This window comes from Cebus imitator, unplaced genomic scaffold (genome assembly GCF_001604975.1).
Source record: "Cebus imitator isolate Cc_AM_T3 unplaced genomic scaffold, Cebus_imitator-1.0 Scaffold90, whole genome shotgun sequence".
Taxonomy (NCBI): domain Eukaryota; kingdom Metazoa; phylum Chordata; class Mammalia; order Primates; family Cebidae; genus Cebus; species Cebus imitator.
Genome location: NW_016107405.1, coordinates 518,248 through 539,031, shown reverse-complemented (window position 1 = coordinate 539,031; position 20,784 = coordinate 518,248). Strand labels below are relative to the sequence as shown.

The window sequence follows — 20,784 nt, the reverse complement described above, 5'->3', positions numbered from 1 at the left end:
TTTTGTCTTTCCATCCTTTCATCCTATGAGAACACAGCCTTTGTCCCCTCTGGAGAATGCAATATTCAAGGTGTCTTCTTGGAAGCAGAGACTGTGCCCTCACTGGACACTGAACCAAGATCATGGACCTCCCAGCCTCCAGAACTGTGAGAAAAAAATCTAATTGTTTACAGGTTCCCCCAGTCTCAGGTGTTCTGTTATAGCAGCAGAAATGGACAGAGACAATGGATGACAGTGGGACATGTTAAATAATATAAAGAAGACACAATCATCTAAATCTAGAAAGTAAGACAAATAATCCAGTTGCTATGACAAATAAGTGGCATTTAAAAAAAAGGGTGAATCGTTATAGATTATAAGACCCTTAAGAACCACACCAACCACTTGGAACCAGATTAAACAAACCGATTGTAAAAAGACGTTTTAAAAAACTTTTTTTTTTTTTTTTGGAGACGGAGTTTCACTCATGTTACCCAGGCTGGAGTGCAATGGCGCGATCTCGGCTCACGGCAACCTCCGCCTCCTGGGTTCAGGCAATTCTCCTGCCTCAGCCTCCTGAGTAGCTGGGATTACAGGCACGCACCACCATGCCCAGCTAATTTTTTGTATTTTTTAGTAGAGACGGGGTTTCACCATGTTGACCAGGATGGTCTCGATCTCTTGACCTCGTGATCCACCCACCTCGGCCTCCCAAAGTGCTGGGATTACAGGCTTGAGCCACTGCGCCCGGCCAAAAACTTTTAATTTTGAAATAATTTCAGACTTTCAGAAAAGTTGCCATAGTACAAAGAATCTCCATATACTTTTTTACCTAGATTCCCTAAATGTTAACATCCTGTCATGTTTACTTTACTATTCTCTATATATCCATGTTAGTTTCTGTGGAGTAAATAGCAAACAAAATGTTCCTTTACCTCTAAATACTTCAGTGTATATAAATATTTCCTGAAAACATTTTCATACATAACCACAGTACAGTTATCAAAATTTGGAAATTAAGAATAGCATAACATTTACTACAGATCTTATTCTAATTTTGCCAACTATCCTGCTAATGTCTTTTGTAGCAAAGGAAAAACTTTTTTTTCTTGGTCCAGCATCCAATCCAGGATCATGCTATGCTATCTTTAGCCACCTTTAATCTGAAATAGTTTTTCAGTCTTTGTTTTTTTATGATCTTAAGATTTTTGAAGAGTAAAGGCCAATTATTTTGTAGAATGTCCTTCAAACTTGGATTTTTTTTTCCTTTTCTTGAGACAGAGTCTTGCTCTGTTGCCTAGGCTGGAGTGCAGTGGTATGATCTAGGCTCACCGCAACCTTTGCTTCCTGGGTTCAAGAGATTTTCGTGTTTCAGCCTCCTGAGTAGCTGGGACTATAGGTGCATGACACCATGCTTGGCTAATCTGTGTATTTTTGGTAGGGACAGGGTTTTGCCATGTTGGCCAGGCTGATTTTAAACTCCTGACATCAGGTGATCCGCCCGCCATGGCTTCCAAAAGTGCTGGGATAACAGGTATGAGCTACCGTGCCCAGCCTCAAAGTTGGATTTGACTGTTTCTTCATTATATACAAGATATGCATTTTTGGTATAAATCTACAAAAGTGATGTTCTGCTGTCCTCAGTGCATCTTATCAGGAGGCACACAATATTTATCAATAATGAAATGGATAATATTGTAAACATACATTTTGAAACAAGTGGGGAAAACTGAAAACAGACAATATTAAGTTAATGTTAATTTTTTTTAGGTGTTATAATGGTATTGTGGTTATGTTTTCAAAAAAGTATTTATCTGTCAGTGATACATACATTTCAGGGAAAAGTGAAATTAACTGGCTTGATGTCTATTTCTAGGGAGTCTGGCAACCCTAGGCAGAAAGCAGTAATGATAATACAGTCAGCTCTTGATTGTTCTAATATAATGGCCAATTTGCATATTACCCAGGTCTTTGACCATTTCTTCTTTCTTCTGTGGCTTTTCTTTTGGTCACTACATTTACAGCTCTCCCAATACAGTACAAAAAGGATATTCAAATTTTGCAACTTGTTGGATGAATAAGATCCTTGGGGAGGAGACTGAAACTACTGATTGAAAAAATCAGGTTTATAAATAATCTGAACATTTCATTTCTTTGTAATTGGCATATCCTTCTATGGATAATTATGAGTATAATGAAAGGAGATCACTTAAGATGATCACACAATAAAACTTTACAGCCAAATTACAAAGTCTTCATCTTATTTTCCTACTTCATTTTTTATGTAGTTCTTAGTAAGTGCATTTTTCTACTTTATTTTTTGAAAACAACATTCATTTTTGAAAAGTTTATTTCACGAAGGACTAATCCTTTGCTGATGTTCAAATTTAAATTTTTCTTTCATGTCTGTCTCATAGGAGAAAAACATGAAAAATTGCTTCTGTGGTAGTTTCTTCTAGTTTTCCAAGCACTCTTGTAGTAGCAACTGGTTCAAAATACTGCTTTGTTTCAAAGCATACAGTTTAGATGTATCTTCACTGATGATGGGAACATCTTCATTTTGTTCTTGAGCTGTCAGGTCACTTTCACTGTCAGACAGTGTACACAGGAGAGTGTCATTTTCATAGGTTGGAAAATAATACCTGAAAACAACCACAGATACATAGTATTAAATTACCAAACTAATACTTTGTCCAGGCAGCTGAATGTACACATTCACTGTAATTCTGCTAGGTTTCCTTGCCAACAATTTCATAGCATTTTGCAAAGGCTGTATTGGAGACAATTTCTGAGTTGCTTTCACTTTGACTTTTACTGGTTGACATCAATCTTACCAAATCCTTGCCTGCTGGCCTCTTAGCCACTTCTTGATAATCTATCATGATAAGAAACACACTATCGTCAAAGGCAGCCGACCCCAGCAGTGGGTAGCTCTAGTTGGTGGATATACCTCCTCATATGAAGCTAAAAATGACATCTTTCTCATTTCTACTCAAAGAAATAAGAAAGATGTCATTTCTAATTCTTCCTTATAAGTTAACAAAGTTCAAATATAGTGATTTTTTCAAACACAAATTCTTAATACTCGAGAATAGTAAGTTCTCCCTTGTGTTTTGTTTTCCAGCCCAATCATTACTCGTTCCTTCTTTCTAGGTAATCACAAAAGAAAAGATTTATGGACTATAAAGTTTGTTATTCTGGTTCCTTCTTGGAACACCCTTTGGAGTTACTTTTGGAATCCTACTAAGGATTTTAATTTATATAAGAAGTATTATAAGAACAGGGTACCTTCACAAGTATGGAATTTTCTGAAGGAGAAAAACTAGAACATTCTGGTTAAAGTTCTGGGGGACCTGACTTAACAGTGTCTAAGAATAGAAGGAGCTCTGGGCAGCTAGAAACCCACAGCCTCTCATAGGAGCCCTCAACTGAGGTTATCCAGAATGACGTGAGAACCAGTCCAGAAGGTTCTGGCAAAGGATGCTTGGGAATCAGTCCAGAAGGTTCTGGCAAAGGATACTTGGGAATCCGACAACAAATGACCAGCTGCTTAACGTTTTTAAAGTGCCACTATAAAAAATATATATCAAAAGTCCTAGCAGTGTGCAAACTCTGACATGGTAATTTTATTTCTAGGAGCTCAGTTTAATGACATAATTAGATAAGTGTGGTAAAATTTAGACATAGATATTCACTGTATCATTATTTATACTTACATTTATACTTACATTATTTATACTTTACTTATATAGGTTGTAAGTATAACCTGTTTCTAGGGAGTCTGGCAGCCCTAATACTTACAGCCTAGGTATCTAACAGATCAGATTATATCCATACAATGAGATATTTGGCAACCATTGGAAAGGATACAACAGATGGATACTAGCTATAGAAAAATATTTACCATATTTTGTTAACAAAATATAATTTAAAAATCTGCAGCTACTTCACCTCTCTACAAATGTATCTATCTCCACACCACAAATACTGATAAATATTTGGTTTCATTTGTAAGAGGGGAATTATTTTAAAAATAAGCATTTTGAAGGCTTTTATGTTTTTCCCCACACTATACTGATGTATACTTTTTATAATAAATATGTATTCCTTTTTTCTGTTAGTTTAAGGAAATTAAATTAAGGGACAACATAAAAGAGTTGGAGCAAAGAAGTGCACATGTGGTTTTGCAGTACGTACTCCAGTTGATCCCACGTCTTTCTATCAGGGAGAAGTGAAGTGTGTTTAGTTTCTTCCATGTGAGTTCTTAAGTCTGCTTTGGATTTGAACTTCACATGACAGCCATAACATCTGCACTGGTGAACTTGCCTCCGAATAAAATTGACCAGTTTCACTTGTTGATAGAAATTTAATCCTGAAAATGACAGAATACAGAATCATTAGACAACTGCTCAGACCCATTCTTTGCACTGTTATAATTTCTTAAAGGAGCCACTTATCTTTATTAACCAACCTGAAGAGGTAGTGCAATTATAAATCATAACATATGCCAAATAATAACAGCCCATACTTACAGAGGGCTTATGGGCTAGGCACTATACTAATCATTTTCCATGTATTAATACATTTAATCTTCACAAAACCCTATCAGATAGGTAGTATCATACCTACATTACATATTAGAAAACTGCCTAAGGTCACATAAATAGCTGTCAGCTGCAAAGCCCATGTTCTTGACTACTAGGCTAATTATATATACAATGTATATACATGTCTATAAAAGCAGCAAAGTAACACATCCAAGGACCTAGGAGAGCAGTGACTGAGCTGAAATGTGACAAGTGAGCTTTTTACTATCTTGGATCTATTAGCGAGTCAGTACTTTATTCATGTCTTAATGCCCCAAATTCTTCTATTGTTGTGATACTGAGAATGATACAACCGGATACACCTATAACAAACAATCCTAGCTATACTGCCCAACAGTGCAGTAGGTGTTTACCCTATTATTCACTCCTTATAACATTTTTTCTGACCTGAGGCCCAATGTCATATAACCAGTAAGTACTGGAGCTGGAATCTGAATTCTAGTTTGACATAAAAATCCATATACTACTAGCCCCCTCCAATTTATGATATATTATTAACCACTAACATATTTCATTTGAAGTACCTATATATGTAGGAAGAAGGAGTATATGAAATCAAAAACCATATTTGACTATTATGGTTGAGCATCACTGCTTCACAGAGCGTTCTGTCAAGGCCATCTATAGAGAGACATATTTTGGTGGTACACTCTCCAATCATAGCTACAGAACATAGGCATAGTTTACAGGTTGGTTTACAAAAAGTGAAGCATCACAGAAAAAAACTTCTGCATCAAACTTACCAAGTTCTGACTTTACTTTGGGAAGATCAAATTCGTGTGCATGCTAAAAAAAGGAATGAATACATCTGTAAGCATATGAATTATTTAATCTTTGAAGATTAAATAATTAGGCTGAAGTTACAAACAGCTTATTCACAGGAGTTTGAGCAGTTTAGAAACTCAGTCTGAGTTTGGCGTCTTCTGCTTTGGAAGTCTTCTAACTACTTCCTTCCACACCCAACTTCTTTTTAAAGCATAGTCCAAACAAGTCATGTCAATCAGTTAAAATATTATAATTGGGTTGGGTGTGGTGGCTTATGCCTAATTCCAGCATTTTGGGAGACTGAGGCGGCAGATCACCTGAGGCCAGGACTTCAAGACCAGCCTGGCCAACATGACAAAACCTCGTCTCTACTAAAAACACAAAAATTAGCTGGGGATGGTGGTGGGTGCCTATAATCCCGGCTACTCAGAAGGCGGAGGCACGAGAATCGCTCAACCTCAGCAGACAGAGTTTGCAGTGAGCTGAAATCATGTCACTGCACTCCTGCGGGGGTGACACAGTGAGACTCCATCTCAAACAACAACATTGTAATTGCTCAGAGTTTATATCTATAGTTTTTACAATTTACAATGTATGCACTTCTGCAGCCTTCTAAAAATGTAGAAGTCTATGTATGCATTCTGTGGTGGGATAAAAGTATAGGTAAGATACCTTCTATTGTACTATGCTTTTGGACTAGAGTTATGGATATAGGTTTATTGCTCCACAGCAGATAGGTAATTTTTACAAATTCTGCTTTTCATTTTTTGCTGTCTATAAATACTCTGTTTAAACCTGAAGGTTTCTCATCAGTCATACCTTCCCATACATCATACTTACTTTTGATTTTCACAATGCAGACTTATTTTTTTTCTTGTTTGACACCTGCAATTGTCTGTCTGTGTAAATGTTTTAACCTACAATCTCACAGAGGATAAAGATCATTTAACTCAATGGGATGGCATTTAGTGTAGCACCATATGCAGGATGATTAGGAATTCGTGATATGTTATCACTGAAAGTGACTAAGCAGAGGTTAAGGACACCTGTCAAGGATGCTGAGAAGGTAATCTCTACATAGGATAGGCATACTAAGGCTGCCTTCAATCCAAAGACATTAAGATATTATGAATTAAATCTAACACAGGAAATTATACACACATACTAGTGGGAACCTGTTTCAGAAAAACTAAAATTGGGGTAAATGCTTATGTTCTTTTGCGCACTTTCTAGGTCCTTATTGTACTAAACTAAGAACAGTATTTTTGAATGAGGATGAGGTGAAAGTGAGTGAAAGTGGAGAATACAGTTCACTATGAGCAGAGGTGGCTGCAGGAGGAAGAGGAAGAAATATCAGAATTGTCCAGTAATATTTTTCTCTTATAATCACCCCTCTGCCCACAAGCTGCAATACTGTCATGAATCATTAGATGTTCCCTTTCCCTATCACCCTTGTCGTAGCTAAGGATCAGATGTGTAGTGTGTGTGTCCTCTCTCAGGTCTGCTGGGGTGAAAAAGGTCTAGAACTGCTAGCTCCAAGCTTCACTATAACATAAAAATGGCATCCCAAAGGGAAAGCGCACACTAGAAAGTTCCCTATTTTCTTCTCTCCAAATCCTGGTACCTGAAGGAACTGTAGGATCATGCCCTAGACCCTCTCTACTCACCCTCCTTTTTACCATTCCTCCAGGGGCTTTGTAAATGGCAATGTTCTCCCTTTTTATTCTCCTATTCACCAGCACAAGAAGCACTGGAAAAAAGACTCAGAACCTGTTCCACCTTCCGAGCTAGAATGATCTTGTAAGCATCTAAAGGGTGAGATGGCATCAGTGGTCTGAGAAATCTCACACTAACAGCTCACTCAGGTCGAGTCAACTGTACCAACTAAACTGCCCTGAGCTGTGGTTCTCCCTGACAGCCCTAGTCTGTCTCTTCTGTTTGGAATAATGATTGAAAAACTATAATATAAGCAGATGAGGGTACAGCAATTACCAGCTTTCTCCTGTCAGAATAAAACAAAATTCAAATAAATACAGGTATCTTACCTCCATGTGGACATACAACTTCTCAATTGTTTCTGCTTGCTTTTCACAAAATAAGCAGACAGCAAAGGCAGGGTGTTCTGCCCAGTCAGACCAGTCACTGGATTAAAAAAGAAAAGATGAAATATGGAGATTCCCTTCATTAAGAGAATATACTGCACAGTGACTTGGTATCACTGTCTCCCTCCTAAGAAACCCTGCCAATCTCTTTCAACTCTGACATTTTGGTAAAGACTGTCACATCATATTATGAGTCTCTGATAGAGCTTTTGAAATTCAAAGCAGCACCATGAAATTAATATAAATAGTGAACAGGTGCCACTCCATTTTCTCCTATTTGCCATTCTTCTGGATAGCTATCTCAGTCTAGAGTCAGAGGAATGTTGTCGTGAGACAATGAAGTTTAATTTGCAAAGGAGACATATCGGAAAATGTGATGCCCTCTCTCATTAAACACAGCCACCGAGTGCACACGCTGTGAGGTGTGATGCTTGGAAAGTGTTTCTGCATGACACATGGTGTATTTTAAAAAGGCAAACCATATCTCTTTCATGAGGGAAATACTTATCATTTTAAATTGGGCAAGCGTTAAATCTGGTGGAGATAGGGAAGTCAAAAAGGATACAGGATCCCTTTTACCACTTTCCCTGCTCCTTGCATTTACTTTTTGAAATACTGTCAAGTTCTTATCATTCCCAAATCAGGAAAACTGACGGTAGGGAAGGGCTGTGGAGATGAGGAACACCCATTGAAACTCAGATGAGAGAATTTCTCATGGCAAGCTCAGAAACGAACAGTGATAAGACTCTCAAGATCAACCTAACCCAATTCAAACAGAAGCTTCCCTATTAGAAAACAGGAAACATTTTTCTTAATCCTATCCATCTAGGAGGGAATCGCCATTCCTGGCCCAGGTCATGACTTACTATTTATAACCTTTTGTGTCATTAAAACTTCAACATTCACCCATTAAATATTCCAACTAGTATGTCTTAATGGGAAAGACGTTTTCATTTCAGTCTGGAAGATTCTGTGTGATTCTCTACGCATCAAGAAAATTCAACAAAAGGCAGCTCTCTACCTTTGGGTTTTACTTCACCATTAAAATAATAATAATTCAAAATCCTGAAGAGAAAAAAGGCCAAAAAGCGTTGACTGAAAAGAAGATGAAAAATAAGGAAACGTTTTAGGTTGAGAAGAACATTTCTCAAGCTTATAATTTCAAGCAAAGAAGCTGTGAATGTTTAAAGTTAGTCATCAATGGCCTGAACACAGAACAGGATTAACTTCAATGCAGTTATATTCTCTATTCCAATGACAGCAACACGGAGAGGTCAAAGATCATATCACTTCAAGGTCTAAGCACCAACTCAGCATGCAAAGCACTTCAGAATGTATTTTTCTCTGAATTATATATTATTTGTGTGTTCAATTAATAGCTTTAATTTAATTGGAATAACAGTGTCTTGAGGAATTTTTATGTCAAAGTTATTTCAAATTCAAGTTTTTGCCACATTACATGAAGGGATGCATTTTTCTTATTTTTTCATATTTTTTTTCCTATTTTTCATATTTTTTCTTTTTATAGTCCCTCTTCATAATTTAAACCAAACTAAAGCATTGTCTTCTTACTCATGAAATACTACAATTAATTAGCAGCAATAACAAGTCTTACTCTTCCTGATGGTCCAGCAACTCCCGATCATCTTCCAACTGAACTTCTTCCCATGATTTTCCAAGTTCCTTTGTAGGAAGAACAATAGGATGAGAGAGATTGGGGGAAAGAGAAGGGAGAGAGTAAGTAGAAGTGTGAAAAAAATCAAAGCCAAAAAATAAACAAAAACCACGTATGTTCAAATGGTTTTGAAACAGTACAAATAGGATATATGGACAGTCCACAACTTATAATGGTTTGATTCAACAATTTTTTTGACTTAATGACAGTGCAAAAGCAATACAAAGTTGAAACGTTAATAAGATAATTTTTGGAGAAACAGCAATATCCTTTCAATCAAGTTCTTTTCTCTTAAATTTGAACCAGTGTTTCTCAACCCTGAATGTGTATTAGAATCTCTGGGATTCTAATGGCCTTTGTTCATTGTTATATTTCCAGAGACTGGCATACAGTGGGTACTATTACTATAAATTATTTTTTGAGTTGAATTAGAAAGTTGAATTCAACTCGTTAGAACTAAAAAAAAAAAAAAAAAAAAGATACATTTGAGGTCAATTGAGATTCTACCTCAAAAGGTTTTTTTAAGGTGATTAAATGAGTGAGTTACTGTCTATAAAGAAATAGTACTAGGCTTGAGTAGGTGCTTTAGTACCTATCCAAATCTCTTTTATCCCTTACCATAAGTGGAAAAGTTCACTTTTCTTGGGCTATGTCTGGCAAGCCTAGTCATAGCGTTAGCAAAACTTTATGGAGTGATGAGTAGGAACGATTTATTTTGGCGCAGTCATTTCTTTTGTTTCCCTTGGGCCATTTCTTCCTTTCTTCTTGCCCTATCTTCTTCCCAGTCTTCCCATTGTGCCATGCAAAAGCAGACAGTGTTGCAATGAGAGATGCAGGAACACTAATGGATATGTTTTTAAGCAGCAAAACTATGGTTAGGATCAAGCCCACCTGACATGCTACAAGCACAGATAGCTTTGTTGGTCAATATCCTTCTTTTGGGAAAACACAACCAAAATTCACTCAATTATGAACCTTTTTTCCTCCAAATAAAGGTATTCATTTAGCTAAAAACAAAGAACTATGGGTGCCACTATTATTCAGGGGAGAAAGAAAATCCATCATTCATCAACTTAATGAGAGGTTTTGAAGCTGTCATTGTCTTATCAGCTAAATGATTCATACATTTAGATACACAGAAATCTATCATAATGTCATTAGAGCTGGTTATAATGTACTCTATAATGTATTCGGACTCTATAATGTACTTCCCAGAGTCATCATGAAGTGTCTGAACCTCATTACAGAACACCAAAAACAGCCTCAACTCTGCCGACAGGATGCTTATTAGGAAGTTTGGTAATGAATTAAATCTTTCATGCCTTACTTGGTTTTTCTGTACTTGGACTTAAGGTCATGCTTTTTTTGCTGCAAGCTATTATTGAAGTATGGGCCTTCTGTGATTTGATCATTCTGAATGATAAGGGCAAATGTTGCTTATCAATGAATATTTTGAGCCAAAAGTAACAAAAATTAACTTCCACTGTTAAACTTCTAAACTCGAAGCATTATTTTGCAAGTTCCTCAGTGTTTGGTACAATATGTAGAGATTTATCTAGGCCATTCAGCATTAACCACTCATCCCACTTGAGAGGAAAATGAATGCCCATGTTTATTAGTATATTAGGAAATAAGCAATTTGCACGTGACAGTGGCCCAGTTTCCTAGAGTGCTCTGCTTTGGTACAGTTAAAGATATGACTTATTATAAAAATAAGTCCAAAAAAAAAAACCCACATAACTCTCTAATTAAGACACTGTGCCTGCTAATGAATCATGTCAGGAAAGCAAAGAATGTGAAAAAACAAAGTTTGGAAGGCATATGAGTAAAGATGTTCAAACACCCCCTCAAATCCCTGCATCAGATGGTACATGAACAATGAGAGGGTGGAAAAAAACATGGAAAAGAAAAAAAAAAGATCTCCTTCACCCATCACACTTCTGCCTAATACATACTCACTTTACATGTGCTTACAAAAAACTCCATCAAAAACAGAAAGAGAAATGTTTGAAGTGTAAATAATTTCACTAGAGAGAAATATAAAAAATGATGAAAAATCAGTTAAAAGCCTACTTTTTTTTTTATAGTGGCTTTGTGTACTTTAAGAATAAAAATATTTAAATCAAAGAATGATAAAAATCATGGCAAAACCAATTCCCTTTAGGAAAACTCAGGGTTTGAAACATGAGCATCGTAGGAATGTGTAGCTGAAGCCTCGATGATGCTAAGCAGTCTGTTGCTCTCTAAGGCAGGTTCTCTGAATGTGAAATTAACTGGCACCTTGTCCCCGACCCATCCTCACTACCTGCTGAACTCTTTTGTCTGTGAGAAAACGAAGCAAGAATTTGAAGTAGATAATTCAGACTATGCAAAAGACTTAATGTTTTTGTAAGTCTGTTATATTCAGAAACTGATATAAATTATTAAGCACAGAAATTATCTCACCTAAGAAGGAAAGTGGAACTTGTCAATTTGCTGAGCTCAGAAAGCCAAAAGAAGCCTCTCTGTCCATTGGCTGTCCTGCCTATTAGAGTGTATCCTGCCACGGATATCCTAGATGCTCCCATCACTGCTGTGCTGGCAGAGTCTATGGCGTTTGAACTGGAGGCGAGGAGCTCTGTGTGTGAATGCCTCAATGACTGCACGTATCTGCTACAGGAGAGGTCAAATGCTGACTTTCCATATAACATTACAAAGGGTTCATGGTGGTCAGCCATATTGACTTCTGAACTCTTTGAAAGTAGTGACTCAAATCAGCCTTTCTATCTACAGTATTTTTTCTTTCTCTTTTAGCATCTGGTACCTGGAAGGCACTCAAATGTAGGTAGAATATATGAAGTCAATAAAATTATATGTATAAACACTGACTACTAATAACAATTCTATCTTTCGCCCACACTCATGTCAGCCTTTTCTCGCAGAGGGATAACAAGAAAATATCTTTCTTCTTCTTCTTTTTTTTTTTTTTTTAAAATAAATAATATATTGTCATTATTCATTGCTTAAGTAAAATTTTAGAATTTATTCTTCATGTTATTTAATATTCGAGTTCCTCATATTAAATATTATTCTTTAATGAGGTCTGAAATAATACTAAAACGATACTGAGAAGACACTGGCCTTTATTTTTCTCTATACTCTGTTAGTATTTGGAACAGTTTTTTACACACTCATTCTATATATTATTATGCTTTTAATTTATGACAATATTCCTTCAACTATTCCTAGAATGTTATCAAGGCTGGTAGCTCTGGTAAGCACCCCTCTAGTTTAGGGCATGTATATACCTTCAGTGAAGCCAACAGTCTTCTTCACTCCTTTTCAAAGGTGTTTACATCATTTTAATAATGCTAAAGCATCATAACACATTTTAGGTTTTCTTTTTTGTTAATCATTCTTACAGCTTTTGATTATTTACCTAAGCAGGAAATTCCACATAGGAATAGGGAATAAAAATAGGGAATAGGAATAGGAATTGGAAGGCTAGGAAGACTAAGATTGTGGAGGACAGTCTTAAAGTGCTGATTAAAGTCAGCTTTACTTTGACCTTGGCTCACTTTTTAGTTTATTACAAAAGAGAACAGGCAAGGGTGGGTGAATAGATCATTATGAACTCATAACTAGTACCTGATCAAAATACCCACCCCAAAGCATAAGATATAGGTACTAGTATTGTCTCAATTGTAAAAATGAAAGAGACTGATACAGAGGATAAGTAACTTGTCCTAGCTATAAAACCTTCGAAAACTTACTCAACCTCTCTGTGCCACACTCTCCTTACCTATAAGAGGCTTAATGATAATACCTGTGTCATAGAAATGTGACTTAAATTCAATAACTTAATATAAACACCTAGGATACTGCCTGCAGATAGGTATTCAAATAGCTGCTAGTTAAAAAAAAGGACTTCTATTGATAAGACTCTAAAGTTGTAATTTGATTTTCATTTTATATGTTATGAAAGCCCTTACTTTCTCTTGAAACGCTTCTCTTCATCTGTGATCCACACCAAATCAAATCTGTGCCCTGTGTGAATGGTACAATCTAGCATGCTCCTCTAGAGATGGCTGGCCTTGGCAGATGATTTCAGTTTTGACGGCTACCCTACTTGATGCCCAGGAAATGAAGTATCATACCTTTCTAAAAGTCCTGGCAGAATAAGAGTAAGCAAATCCTTTGCAGTCTCCTCTAAAAGGTAAAAACCTCCAGCTATATAATGTTCCTCTAGTCTCAAGCTCTTGAATGTTAGTTTTAAAAGAGCCACAGAAGGAAGAACTATTAAATTGCTCCCATAGCTTGCTGCTGTAGCTGAATATTTCTTAGAGCTAGCACTGAAGTCCACTCCCTATTAGATTGGGCAGGGTCCTGAAGCAGCATTTGCTCTAGGAAGTAACGACCAAGTGATTTCAAGAAAAGACTGAAGGGCTCAGAGGGTACATTTGCCTTTAGCGGGTTGTAAAACATTTGTAGAAAACCATAGCAACCTCTTAGAGTCAATCTTCAAACACATGTTAAACTTGCGTCTCAAGGGGAATTTTATTTTAACACTACAAGGATTAGTTAGAACAGACAAAATTCCACCCTAAAGCAGAGATTTCCAAAATAAATCAGGATATGCTTGCATCTATCCAACAGATACAAAGCCTGATTATATTCAATTAGTCTTTTGTGACCAGTGGGTTTAGGTTTTAATTCATTTACATTGAGAGGAAAAAAAAATTTTCCATTTGCTTCAGAAAAATGCCCATTCAAAACAGAACTCTCAATTTTTCTTCTAATTCCTTTGGAGAGTTACTTAACTGTGTCTTTTATATGAGTAGTTTCCCTCCTTTGTCACGTATATTTTTAAAAACTCAGTAGTTTGAAGGCAGGCCCAGGAAGACTCCCCAGTCATTGTGGTCTATCAAAAATCCCCTCCCATATTTCCAAATGCCTCTCCCCCATCTCCCACTGTCTCCATCTGAATGCTTTTTCTTGAAATCTACAGAGTCGAGCAAATGGCATTGAGTTTTCTGGGCAAGGAGAACTTTCAATGCATTTAAAATCCTTGCCTTGGTAACCTGGTTAGTCTACCCTACAAGCCAAACAAATAAAAGTCTCCTTCCATAGTAAAATGGTTTGGGTTTCTTGAAACTTCCCTTAAAAGAAAGCTGACTGCAGAGAATTATGAAGATACACACTTTTGTAGGGGTGAAAGGGAAAGAGCAAAGAGACTGTTTTTAAAATATTATTTTGCAGAGCAACTACCATATCCAGTACTCAATGTTTTTTTTTTTTTTTTTTTTTTTTTTTTGAGTAGAACATAGAAGTCTCTCTGGCCAAGTGAGGTGGCTCACACCTATAATGCCAGCACTTTGGGAGGCCAAGGTGGGCGGATCACCAGAGGTCAGGAGTTCGAGACAGGTCTGGCCAACATGGTAAAACCTCGTCTCTACTAAAAATATAAAAATTAGCCAGGTGTGGTGGTGTTCACCTGTAATCCCAGCTACTGGGGAGGCTGAGGCAGGAGAATTGCTTGATTCCAGGAGGCAGAGGTTGTAGTGAGCCGAGATCGTGCCACTGCACTCCAGCCTGGGCAACAGAGCTAGACTCTGTATCAAGCAAAACAGATTAAAAAAAAAAAAAAAGAGTCTCTGGCCCCAGGATAAAAGGTATTACATAAATGGGGGTACTCGAATGCTGCATTTTGGCGGGGGGGGGGTCAAGATGACTATGAGTTGTAGAGACATGACATTTTTACTACATAAACACTGTCAAATAAAAGACAAATCAAATGAAATGTCTTGTACTCTAACCATTTTAAAGCTAATCACCACTTGAATGTATCCCTCAATTACATTTTGACCTTCGCATTAATTACTTATTCAAATATTGTTGGTCCTTAGAGAGATTCTGCTTGCAGTACTGCAATCAAGTTTTAAATTGTGAAAAGAAAGGCTTACCAAATAATTGATTACATAAAATCGATCATATTCTCTGTTCTTAGGATTAATCTTACGATGCTGTTTTTTCCTCATGTGATCTTTAAGTGTATTTTTGTCCCTGAAGGTCTTCTCACAGTACAAGCACTGCAAACTAAAAGAAATACACAAACACTGATAAACAAGTCTCTTGTATAGTTGCTGCAATAATCCTTTATTGAGTTTTGTATTTATTCACTTTAGGTCACACAGAACGTTCAAACGGGATATACCATCCTTGTCAGAATCCCCCCTCACTTTACTCATTTGGCTTTGCAGAGTGCATACTATGGAGTATTTTGTAGTTAGCTAAGTTGGCCAACTTGGCTATTTAGTTACGACTGTGACAAAGATAGGTAATATCCAAAAATTGTTTTGGTCCTTCACTAACTGAATTACCTATTCTAAAGTAAGTATGTAGGTATGTTCTTCAAATAATTATGATGAATTGCACTTACTGCACCCATTGTATATAATAATTCATACATGGTTTAGGATATCTTGTGAGCTGATCTGCAGGGTTTAATTTCTTGCTCCAGTGCCAGCTAGATGTGGGACTTGGTAAAGTTACTTGCCTTCTCTGTTGCCATTTTTTGATTTCTAAACTGAAGATAATACCAACATTTTAGAGATTTTTAAATGACAATTTCATATATATATATATATATGAGATTTTTAAATGACAATTTCATATATATATATATTTATTGAGCACTTACTGTGCATGATGAACTGTGCTAGGTATTGATTCATGTATATGAATAAGATAAATAGTAGCGGTTACCACCATATAATCCTCATATACCTTCTGCTTGAATATTTCCACTGACTGGGCATTTATTGCCTAATGAGGCAGTGATTACCAGTTTTGAGCAGATTATTAACAAAAGGTCTTCCTCATACTAAGCCTGACAATTGATACAACATGTATTAAAACTGCTACTCAGCAACAAGTAGAGAGTTCTATTTTGTGGAGCCACATGGAGTCTAGTATCTTTTACATGGGAAACTCTCAAATGGTTGCAATCTGTTACTGTTTCAATTTGTTTTTATCTCTACTAAATACCTTTTCATCAATTTTGTATGCCAAAGAATATATTCCAGGGTATAAGAATATCCTTTTGTAGTATATTCTTTTATAGTAGAAAATTTATGAATGATAAGCTCATTATAGATATTCATTATTGCTAATCTTGCTAGAAGACACATCTGGTCTTATTTTATAAATAGTCATTTAACAAAAGGGTAAAGGGACTCAATTTAACATAGTGTTGATATCAGAATTTAAGTTAAGAATTTTTTATAATTAATCTGTATCACTTGCTATGTATGTCTTTTCTTTTAATGTTGTTGCTCTAAATGTTGTGGGTTGAGGCATCACATTTGTTAGTATTTTACTTAAACAACAAAAAAAATGGGGTTCTGAAAGAAAAAATCTTGGGCCCTTTCCTAGAAAGAAAAGTGGATGCATTTTTGAAAGTCATTTTCTTGACCTAAAGAATTTTCTTCCTTTTTCAACAGGCTAAGCTCTAGATATGGTTGCCAAGGTAGCTAGAATATGACCTTGAGGAAATAAGAGTATTATATTATATACAAACATGAATGAAAACCAAAAGACAGAAGAATACAAGCAGTATGCTATGTTTCACACAAAATTAAATACTATACCATCATTTGACAGTATATTTACCTTATTAAATATATAGAGAAGTTGCAGTGAAAAGTAAAGGAATTGCAATTCCAAAATTAAGAATAGTGGTTTCTGGGGAAATCTAATAAGGAAAAGCACACAGGGAGATTCAAAGGAATTAACAATGTTCTATTTCGTAGACTAAACAGTGAGTATATTCTTCATATCCTATATGGTATATGCTGTATGATATGTATATTGTTTGGTGTATATGACATGGTATATTTAAAAAATTTTAAAAACACCAAAAGGCAATATGATTTAGACAAAATAAGGACTGTCGTACAAAATGTGAATTCCTCGGAAATGGGAAATTCCCACTTCTTAATTACTCTCACTATTAAATGTTAAAAAATTCACAACAGAGTCCAAGATTAAAATAGCTTTAGGCAGTGTTTCATAAATCAGTACCTACTTGTCAAGCTTTTTCTGTAATGTACACAAAAATTCATTGCAGTTTACAATGTTGTCTGGCAATCCAATGTTGAAAGCATGTTCTCTGGCCATGTGGTTCAAAAGAACAGATCTAGGAAGAAATTTGAGCAACTAGGATTATTCACAAATCATCTAAGAACACATCTGGGTTGATAGCATTCACATAATAAAAACGCTAATTAGAGGTATAAGCAAGTACTAAACACTAACACAAACATTTTAGCTATTAAAGAGTAACATTATAAAGTATGTAAGTATACACAGTCACATTAGTTCTGTAAAGGGATGTCAAAGTTTGTTCTACTATCTATCGCTTGGCTACACTCCACAGAAGAATCAGGTTCTGTTCTTTAAACCAGGAGTATCGGTGCATGGCCTGTTAGGAACCAGGCTGCACAGAAAGCGGTGAGAAGCGGGCAAGCGAGCATTACCACCTGCGCTCTGCCTCAGATCAGTGGTGGCATTAGATTCTCAAAGGAATACAAACCCTATTGTAAACTGTGCATGAGAGGGATCTAGGTTGTGCACTCCTTATGAAAATCTAATGCCTGATTATCTGAGGTAAAATACTTTCATTCTGAAACTTGTCCCTGGTGCCCAAAAGGTTGGGGATCACTGCTTTAAACTATTAAATTAATTGTGTTTCTTTTACTTTTCCAACTCATCATGGAGAAGAGTAAGAAGCAACTGCCTAACAGAAATATGACCTGCTGTGACCTAAGATCACAGGCATTTAGCCAGTGTATCACTCGACAGTGACCTGGAACCCACAGTTAATAGGTCTAATTACATGCAAGGGCTGTGATAACCTGCAAACACAATGACTAACTTCTTGATTAATTTATACAGAAAAGGACAAGTGTAATTATATAACTTTTACATAGCAAAAAAGTATATGTGTATAATACGTTCTACAGAGCCTTTATCACAAATTTAGTTCATAAAATAAAGGTGGCCGTTTTGGATATATCTGTATAAGTACCATGGATAGACTGACTATGCATGGTCAGTATAAGTACCATTGATAGAGCATTGATAGACTGATTATGCATAATGACATATTATGTGGTTTTATCTAGATTATTTAGACACCTACCTGGTCCCCCTAAAAATGTTTTTAGTGTTTTTTTTTTCCCCTTGAGAAAGTGAAATAAAGAAATAAAACAAACATTTTTATAAAAATGTTTGACTTTTTTTTTTTTTAACTATGTAGGAGATACATTTATTAACCTTGTGGTTAATGTGCTCATTTGTCTTACTGCCTATTACTGATAAGTTTGATGAAAACTATTTGTTAGGGTAGTTCACAGTGCCTTTTGGGCCCACAAAGGTTCTCCCAGGGGCAGCCCCGACAGAGCTTTCCAGGGGTTCCAGACCTGAGGCTCAGGCTGTGGAAAAGTTCAGGTGAAAGTGGAGCTGGGAGCCTCTTGCAGGCAGTGTGGTAGGGGTGTGTGTGTGTGTGTGTGTGTGTGTGTGTGTGTGTGTGTTGGGGGGTGAGGGGTGCCCGTCAGAGGGTTATGAAGCTCCCCCTACCCTCAAGGCCATGTTGGGGTAAATACAGTGCCTCTGGATCCAGAGAGATTCTCCTAGAGTGGCTGAGCCATAGTTAACATCTGCCTAGAACTTCCAGGATAAAGATCCAGACCCTAGATTGTGCCTGGGTGCTGTCAGAAATAATATCTGATTCAAGGGGTATGGGTGGGTTGGGAGGTTTCCCTCACCACCAGGCTATCTAGGATCAAAATGTCTTGCCATTAAGAGTCACACTCAATGTACTCAGGGGAACCTAATCCTGCTCTCAGCCTCTCTGGGGCCCAAGAACCTGGCATCTAGAGTCTGAGTTAGGAGATAAGATGCCAGTGGTTTGCTCATGGGGTAAATGAGTTTGGAGTCTCTGCCAGTCTTGAAGACTCTGTTCAGGTAAGCCACAGTGGCTTCTGGGATCTAAGAGGATTGATTCAGTAAGGCTTTTGACCCAGCCAGCAGCTTGCTGGGAGGAATGTGGGTGGAATTGACTGACAGTCCTTAGAACTTGTTTCCAGGCTTAGCTAGGCCAGGACTTCTTGACTCCAAAGTGTTCCCCCAAGAGCATCCAATCCTGACAGGTCTACCCAGGGCTTTCAGGCCTGATACCCAAGGCTTGGAATGTACCAAGATACAGTAGCTGGCTCAGGAGGTACTGATGTATCTGCTAGGTACACTTAGTACTAGGTGTACTAGGAAGGTCCCCATGATCCCAGGCTCTGTTGCCCCACTGGGAACATGCCCGTATGAACGAAGGCTGCTCCGAACTTTTTTGGGGCTTCCCAGCCAGGAATACAGATATTGAAAGTGAGGGAACGAGGGCTAACAAGCAGCTGTCTCGAAGCAGACAGGAGTGTTAGGAGGCTACCCTGGCCACATACCTAATTGCTACCATCTCTAATACCTTCTGGATCCAGGACAGTTCTACCACAGTGGGCCAAAATTGAGCTAGGTTTGCCCAAGGGTTCAACGACTGACATCTAAGAGCTGGAAGGGGACTGAGTGAAGGCAAAGTCAGCGCTAGGAAAAGGGTTGGTGGGGTTAACAGTCTTCATTTGGTACCATGCTGTGTTCTGTTGGTCGCTGATGTCTTCTGGTTTCACGGGTGGTTCCCCTAGGAGTGGCCTAGTCTTAGCCAGGACTACTGAGGGTTCCAAGGCTGATATCCAGGCTCTGAAAGTGGGGCCAGGCACACATGGAGCTGGTAACAGGCTCAAGAAGGGGCTGGCTGTCCTCTCCAATACTATGATGGTTTACTTAATATGTCAGCTTGACCTGGTTAAAGGATGCCCAGATAGTTGGTAAAAACAGTATATCTAGGTGTGTCTGTGAGGATGTTTCTGGAAGAGATTAGCATTTGAATCAGCAGACTGAGTAAAGAAGACAGCCCATACCAATGAGGGGAGGCATCAGCCAAGCCATGGGGGCCCAGACAGTTGAGCTGGGAAATTCTTCTCCTGTTCCTAGACACTCAGGTTCCTGGTTCTTGGACCTCTGGACTCAGACTGAATTTACCACTGACTTTCTTGGATCTCCAATTTGCAGATAGTATATTGTGGCATTTCTCGGCCTCCATAATTGTGCAGACCAATTCCCATAAGTATCCTCTTATATATCTATATATACTATTGGTCCTGTTTCTCTGGAGAACCCTGACTAACACAAGTACCTAAGTGGTTTGCTGGCTAATTCAAAATTAGCTTGATTCAGCCTATTGTCTGAGGTGAGAAGAGACGGAAGGCTTCACCCTTCTAGCCACAGTTGCTGGTTGGTAAAGGGCCAAGAAAATCTTTGAAGCTTTGAAGTACAGATAGCACATTATGTGATCTGCTTGTATCTAGGAATTTATTCATTTCTTTCTGGTTTACTGGTTTATGTTAGTAGAGCTGTTTGCAGTAATCACTGATGGTAATTTGTATTTCTGTGGGATCAGCGGTGATCCTTTATCGTTTTCTGTTGCATCTATTTGATTCTTCCCTCTTTTCTTTTTTATTAATCTGGGTAGCAGTCTGTCTATTTTGTTGATCTTTTCAAAAAACCAGCTCCT

The 20,784-nt window shown here is 37.4% G+C and overlaps 1 protein-coding gene across 5 annotated transcripts in view; it reads right to left on the bottom strand.

The window, feature by feature from the left end:
• Positions 1-1,079: 1,079 nt before the first annotated feature.
• ZNF277 (zinc finger protein 277) overlaps positions 1,080-20,784 on the bottom strand; it is a 132,407-nt gene continuing 112,702 nt past the window's right edge. For 2 of the 5 annotated variants that reach the window (XM_017535025.2, XM_017535022.2), the window contains exons 6-12: positions 17,194-17,316; positions 15,071-15,203; positions 9,069-9,136; positions 7,397-7,493; positions 5,330-5,372; positions 4,177-4,351; positions 2,085-2,621 (exon numbers count right to left, since the gene is read on the bottom strand). In XM_017535025.2, coding sequence (XP_017390514.1) covers positions 2,435-2,621; positions 4,177-4,351; positions 5,330-5,372; positions 7,397-7,493; positions 9,069-9,136; positions 15,071-15,203; positions 17,194-17,316 — 826 coding nt within the window. In that variant the 3' untranslated portion in view covers positions 2,085-2,434. Of the gene's footprint in view, positions 2,622-4,176; positions 4,352-5,329; positions 5,373-7,396; positions 7,494-9,068; positions 9,137-15,070; positions 15,204-17,193; positions 17,317-20,784 lie in introns of all 5 variants that reach the window. The other 3 variants (XM_017535023.2, XM_017535026.2, XM_017535024.2) reach the window with 3 other exon arrangements.